The 6,698-nt window shown below is 32.9% G+C and overlaps 1 protein-coding gene across 1 annotated transcript; it reads right to left on the reverse strand.

Annotated features, from left to right (window-relative positions):
* Positions 1–685: 685 nt before the first annotated feature.
* On the reverse strand, positions 686–3,759 carry LOC134278495 (uncharacterized). Its single transcript, XM_062760811.1, has 4 exons — positions 3,466–3,759; positions 2,824–2,941; positions 2,173–2,325; positions 686–1,021 (listed from the first exon to the last, which is right to left on the reverse strand). The coding sequence occupies exons 1-4, from the start codon at positions 3,693–3,695 to the stop codon at positions 821–823; spliced, it is 702 nt and encodes a 233-aa protein (XP_062616795.1). The 5' UTR covers positions 3,696–3,759; the 3' UTR covers positions 686–820.
* Positions 3,760–6,698: the final 2,939 nt, after the last annotated feature.

Consider the following 6,698-nt stretch of genomic DNA (forward strand, 5'->3'; position numbering starts at 1 on the left):
ACCTTAACTAAATATATTGAAACTGACAACTTTTCTGTAAAAATCAAAATATAAATAATCTAGTAAACCTGTTGAATTACATATTTGTTTCTTTAATGTATCAAATCAAACAATTTCTACCTCTGGAAAAAATAAACTTATCTTCTACAAATAAGCCTAAGTTCCTGTTTGATCTTGTAAAACTCAATTTATAAAGCATTTCATTTATTGCAAATCTTGCACTACTTTTTTTCTATATTCTCTGAAAAATCAGTTACTGTTATGTTAACACTAAGACAACCACTGATTAAAGATAATAAAACTCTTTTTTTAAACTTACAAGCCTAGACAAATCTTAGACAACTTCTTATTTATCAAATTCTCCAAAAATTTCAATTACAGTGAACCTTCAGATATCCGGACCCCAGATATCTGGATGCTTCAGTATCCGGACTCTTTTTCATTGGGACGGCATTTTTAGATGTTATATTGTTTTGTTTAACTGGTGATTCAGGTATCTAGACAAATTGACTATCCACTGTACTTATAATTATAGTGTACAAACTTAGGCAATCACCAATAACTGAAAATAAAACTATTTTAAACTTTCAAACCTAGACAAGTTTTCTTATATTTCAAGATAATTACTGATAAAACATTGCATTTGAAAACTATTACAGTCATTGAAAATACCTATGTTGACATATAAAATTAATGGTATTTAATGACAAATTTTGACAAAGACTGTAAATGTGTTGTATTCTGACAAACTTAGACAATAATTTGTAATGTACATTTCACCGACAACCTCTCACAATTGCTAATAATACACTGTTCATGGTCAGAAAAACTTATATTTTCCATAATCCTGAACACACCCTAACCAGAACAAGATGTCCGACATTTTTAATCTGTCCTCAGCTTTCAGAATGTCAAACACCTCGGTGTACATGATCTTACACGGAGTATCTGGAGATCCCTTCTCTCCCTTACGAATGGAGATGGAATGTTTCAGTGAGATTTTCAGGAAAACAAACATCAACTACAACAGAAACAAGAGGGTTATAAACAACAGAACTATTATGTTAGTTTTATACTATAATTACAAGGTTCATTTTGCGCTGACAGAAATCCAATTTATCTATCTGATCTGACAGCAGGAAGTCAAAACAGTACCAATACATAATCATTCAGATCTATTCATGGCACCATAGCAAAACCAAGATTCAGTTTCATTCAGATCTATTCATTATCTATGATTATCTATTGGAGGAAATGTGGACAACAGTTGGATACTCTGTTTAAATATGGCAGGTAAATATGAATAACATGATATTTATGTGAAATTCAATGTTTTTGTTTGGAAAATTTTTATTTTGAAAATTGGCAAATATTATGTAAAACTATATAAATACTTTTTTCATAGAAATCTCAAGCGAATTGGTTTGTTAGAAATTTGCTTAATTTTTTCAAGACTTCTGAGATGTGTTATTTCATTATGTTCTCCAAAAAATAATTAGTATCCAGATAAATGAGGCTTGACTGTATTATTGCAGCCCTGAGGACCAGGCTGCTCTATACATATATGTTTAAGTGTTGGTGTATGGGGATTGGGGTGGGAGTAGTTATGTAGAATTAAAGGTTTTCTAAACATTGAAAAGATTGTTAATCAGAATGTTCTTTCAGTTTATAAATTATGAGATACATAATATATTTACTTCCATAAAGTGAAACTGTAAAAATATTTATGTTTTTCATATTTAATGTATAAAGTTACTTATCATTTACTATCGAAACAATGACAGGTCCCTTTTTTTTAGAACATCGAATTTTACTTCTCGGATAAAAACGTATTCTGCACAGTTCGTGTTTTATATTCTAAAATTGAAAATTAATACATTTTTCAATATAAATGATGCGTGTGTCTAACTTCAATTTATTTTTTATGCAACATTTACTTGAGGAATTGATCAAGTTTAAAATGATATCGATTTTGATTGATTTTTTCTGACTACAAGTTTTTTAAAATATTTGCAACTATCGTCTCCATCAATTAGATGCATGCCTTTACACATATCGAAGCGGTTCGGTGATCAAGTCTCATTTCCATTGTTTATTTATATACCAGGCGACAATTGATGGTTACATCAATGTTTTCTTGTTAATTGTTTGTCATAGGTAAGCTATTCTTACTTTAGTTTCCATACAGAGGACCCCCAGAGAACAGGGATAAAATACACAACACATAGACTGGCCCAACAGCTCAGCTCCAACTCGCGCTAACTCTCTGGTTCCAACTTGTTCTTCAAAATCTACTGCACCCTGATTAACTGGGAATTCCTTTATCTACAAATCCAGATTTTAATTTTAACAAAAACCTTTAAGCAAACATGAAACAGAAGCAATTCTATAAACAAATATTTCATTGTCTACAACAGGGTTGAATTTGACTGATATTCTCTTCGTTCAGCTTATTGAAGATTATGATTGATTGATTTATTAAGAAATGGTTATAGCAAACATGCCTATCACAAGTTTAATGCTTACAACTAAGTGATTTTGATTCCCTGAAAAACATCATAACCATAAAAGATATTACAAATTACAAATCAATTTAATCATCTGTCCCTGACAATTTGTATTATACAAGTTTTACTGTAAACATTTATTTCAAACACAATTTTCAACTGATAAAAGTTCAACAAAGATTTTAGCTCGGGAAAACAAAATAAAATCTGTACAAAAAATTAAGAAGTTAACAAAAGATCTCCATTGGCTGATATTACTATGAACTCTACAAGGAAAGCTTTTTCAGTTTTGAATTGCATTTTAAACTAAAATTACCTCCATCAGGAAAAAGAGTTCTTCCATTGACTTCCCTTTAGAGAAGAAATGATACACCAGATCAGGACTGTTTCTCACGGCTTGGTGTCGGAAGGTAAACCATCTCTGGGGTATTTCACTAAAACACAAAGATCAATAAATCAAAAAGAGTTAAAAATTCAACCTTCTCTCTCTTTTATTTCACCCTCTGATTCCTCAGTCTTTCATTGTGAATGTACAACCTCTTGCAACAGTCCTTTAAGCCAAGTCAGGTATGAAATTTACTAACCAGGTATCATCTCATACCCTGTCACTAAAAGACTATGTAACGAATTTACCCCACCGATTAAACATTTACATTTTATCTATATTTTATAAATGGTTTTCTCTGCTAAATGCTTCATCAGTCTTATACTGTGCCTATTATGACGTCATGTTTGTGTTTGTGACGTAAAACATCGACCGGGTATAGATTTACAACTGACCGGGTATAAGTAATCCACCGCCTTCACGTGACGTGACAGACTTCAACCAATCGTAAGCCAGGATTTCATGGAAAAATCGACAGAGGTATGGTAAAATTCAATCCACAGGGATTTAAAATCATGTTGTAAGCATCAATTTCTTATTAGGCTGTTAAATGTTGCGACATACTGTACTTACCCCTTTTTTAAGGAAAACATCCTTCCAAACACTTCAAAATAATTTTGGAAGAAATTTTCAGGATGTGTCGCACACTCTGTATCACCACGACCCTGTGACCTTGCTCGTTGACCCTGTGACCCTGCCTGTCGCCTCTTCCTTCCCTTCTCCTCGGACTTGGCCTCGGTAAACAGTGTCTTTCTGGTCAGTTGAGATGTCTCCACAGCAAACTCCCTGACAGCCAGCACCATTCCATTCACCTGACTCTGTGTATAGGAAGTCACAGAGGAATCCAGTCCACTGAAAAATAGGCAAAAATTGTTTGTGTATAAATAATGTTACATGTTACACTTACAGTTTATCAGAAAGTGTATTGACACAAGTTAAGTATTGCTATATATCAGAAAGTGTATTGACAGGTTATGTGTTACTATATATCAGAAAGTGTATTGACAGGTTATGTATTGCTATATATCAGAAAGTGTATTGACAGGTTATGTATTGCTATATATCAGAAAAGTTTATAAACAGGTTATGTATTGCTATATATCAGAAAGTGTATTGACAGGTTATGCATAATTAATACTGTTCATTGTTTGTGTATTGATACAGATAATATATAATTGACTTACTGTACCTCCTTCTGAGTATGGATACAGGTTATGTATAACTTACTGTACCTCCTTCTGATTATGGATTCAGGTTATGTATAACTTACTGTACCTCCTTCTGATTATGGATACAGGTTATGTATAACTTACTGTACCTCCTTCTGATTATGTATACAGGTAATGTATAACTTACTGTACCTCCTTCTGATTATAGATACATGTTATGTATAACTTACTGTTCCTCCTTCTGAGTATGGATACAGGTTATGTATAACTTACTGTTCCCCCTGTTGTATATGTATACAGGTTATGTATAACTTACTGTACCTCCTACTGATTATGTATACAGGTTATGTATAACTTACTGTTCCCCCTGTTGTATATGTATACAGGTTATGTATAACTTACTGTACAGTACCGACCGGACACAACCTAACAGAAAGCGAACCCGGAGCGGACCCCGGGTTCGCTCTCTGGGTCCGCTCCGGGTTCGCTCGGGGTCCTCTAGGGCTGACCCCGAGCGAACCCGGAGCGGACCCAAAGCGAACCTGTAGCGAACCCGAAGCGGACCCAGAGAGCGAACCCCAAATTCAGTAGCGGTCCCAGGGAGCGAACGCGGGTTCGGTATTTCTTTATAGAGCTGTCAATCAGGATTAGCGATTAACCAATCAGCGCATCAGCCAATCAAAATAGCATATTGATCTGTCGATTGGGATATAAGTTTGAACGTGTTGATTGAATTCGATATAAATCCAAACACTGTACATACAAGCGAAAGGTGTGAATGTGCTGTGTAAATCTATTATGATAATTAAAATATTATTTAATATTTATTTATTTTAATTCTCCGGGTTGAATTTTTTATTAATATATTTATTTTCTTATTTTGTTAAAACAACTAATTAATTATTTGTTTTAATTTTCCACGTAGAATTATACATGGCTATTTAAATTTTTATTTTCTTAAGTTTTTATACCAGTATTTATAGTCCATTTGGTAAATAAATTGGGTAAATACATCAGTCAATGCATAAAAATGGAAATCAATTGATATTACAATTTTTACTGACAAAAAGAGGAGAAAAGAAACATAGTTGGTCTTCAACAATTATTGTAAAATTTCATCATTTCAAGATACTAACAGTTTAGGAATATTAACATGCTCAATATTTAAATATAAAAAGATACAGGAAACATCAAGACGAGAGAGAGAGAGAGAGAGAAAGAGATCATAACTCAGGTAAAGTGCGATTTACATAATTGAACGAATTAATTGCACTAATTAATCACGATATTTAGTAAATCGTACAGTGTTTCATTCTTTCAAAATGGCGTAACTGTACTTGACAAAGTATAATCAGAGTAATTTAATATAGAAGGGATATTTCAATATATGAATTGTTGTCTACTTTAAATTTTGAAATGTTTTAGGACTAATTATTGGGAAAAAATAATTAATAAAGGCGTAAGCAATACATAGTTATGTGGGTTGTTCGAAAGTTGGTAAGGCAAACTAACTTTAGAGTTACACTATATTGAAAGAATATTCTTTTTTAGTATCATCAAGAATAGGGTCTAAATCACGTTAATATGGTGAAGTCATTCAGTTTGTTAATACCATTAGGGCGGAATGACTTCAATCTGTGCATCCAGAACGAAGATTTTCATATACACGCATTTTTTCATGCCCAAGAAGATTAAGAAGATCAATAATTTTGATGTAAATTTTGAATAATTTAATGAAACACGTAAATTGAGAAATAATAAATAAAATAATTAAATAATTAGAATATTTTAAAGACAATGTGTCTTAAATAGGGGGCATATATTCTTATGGGGTCGGGAGAGCAATTATTATTTGGCCTTTTTTTTTTTTTTTAAGAAAATGTCCATTTAATATTTATTACGAACTTTTCATGTGTAACTACTATAAATGAAATCTAAATATATCAGATGTACAAACGTTACATGTAATTTATAGATGCGATATCATAATTCATGTGTAACATGTAAGCAAACATTTAAACTACGATTTAGCAAAACCTAAGGAATAACAAATGTATTTTAAACAATATAAAGCATGAATTTAAAAGTTATAAAGTTTGGATTTCTTCCATCAGTTTCACTTGTACAACATTCGATAGACTGAAAATCAATTTAAATCTCTTTTCTTCCTCTTCTTTTTTATTTTCTCGTTATAACTTAAGAAAAATAAATGCCTTATAACCCGCTGTTAAATTAATTTGAATTTCTCTGGATCGAGAAATCAAGGAAATCAATTATTCATGTACATGTAAATCTACGTCGAATGTACAGTTGAAATTTAGAAAATTTATCAATGTTCTCCAATATTTCACTGTTTACATGTACAGTGTACATGTCCGCATCGTTGCATAAACAACAATGATCGATCCACAATACCATTACTGTATTGGAATATACAAGGGGCGGGGCTTACTGGCGGTGAGATTAAAGCGGGGTCCGCTTCACGCATCAGTGCGTAAAGCGGTCCCAGGAAGCGAACGCCGGGTTCGCTCTAGCGGACCCAGAGCTGACCCCGAGCGAACGCGGAGCAGCCCAAAGTGCACCTGGAGTGGTCCCAAAATTTCTGAAAGCGAACCCGAAGCGGACCCCGAGCAAACC

Source organism: Saccostrea cucullata, unplaced genomic scaffold (assembly GCF_032062105.1).
Source record: "Saccostrea cucullata isolate Sc308-1 unplaced genomic scaffold, CSIRO_AGI_Scuc_v1 ctg6459, whole genome shotgun sequence".
Lineage (NCBI taxonomy): Eukaryota > Metazoa > Mollusca > Bivalvia > Ostreida > Ostreidae > Saccostrea > Saccostrea cuccullata.

Bases quoted from the DNA above. Each gene is read 5' to 3' on its own strand.
- LOC134278495 (XM_062760811.1), bottom strand. From the start codon at position 3,695: ATGGTGCTGGCTGTCAGGGAGTTTGCTGTGGAGACATCTCAACTGACC. The intron at 2,942-3,465 runs GTAAGTACAGTA...TTTGTGTTTTAG, and splicing joins ATGTTTTCCTTAAAAAAGGG to TGAAATACCCCAGAGATGGT. The intron at 1,022-2,172 runs GTAAGAATAGCT...TTTCTGTTGTAG, and splicing joins TCCTCTGTATGGAAACTAAA to TTGATGTTTGTTTTCCTGAA.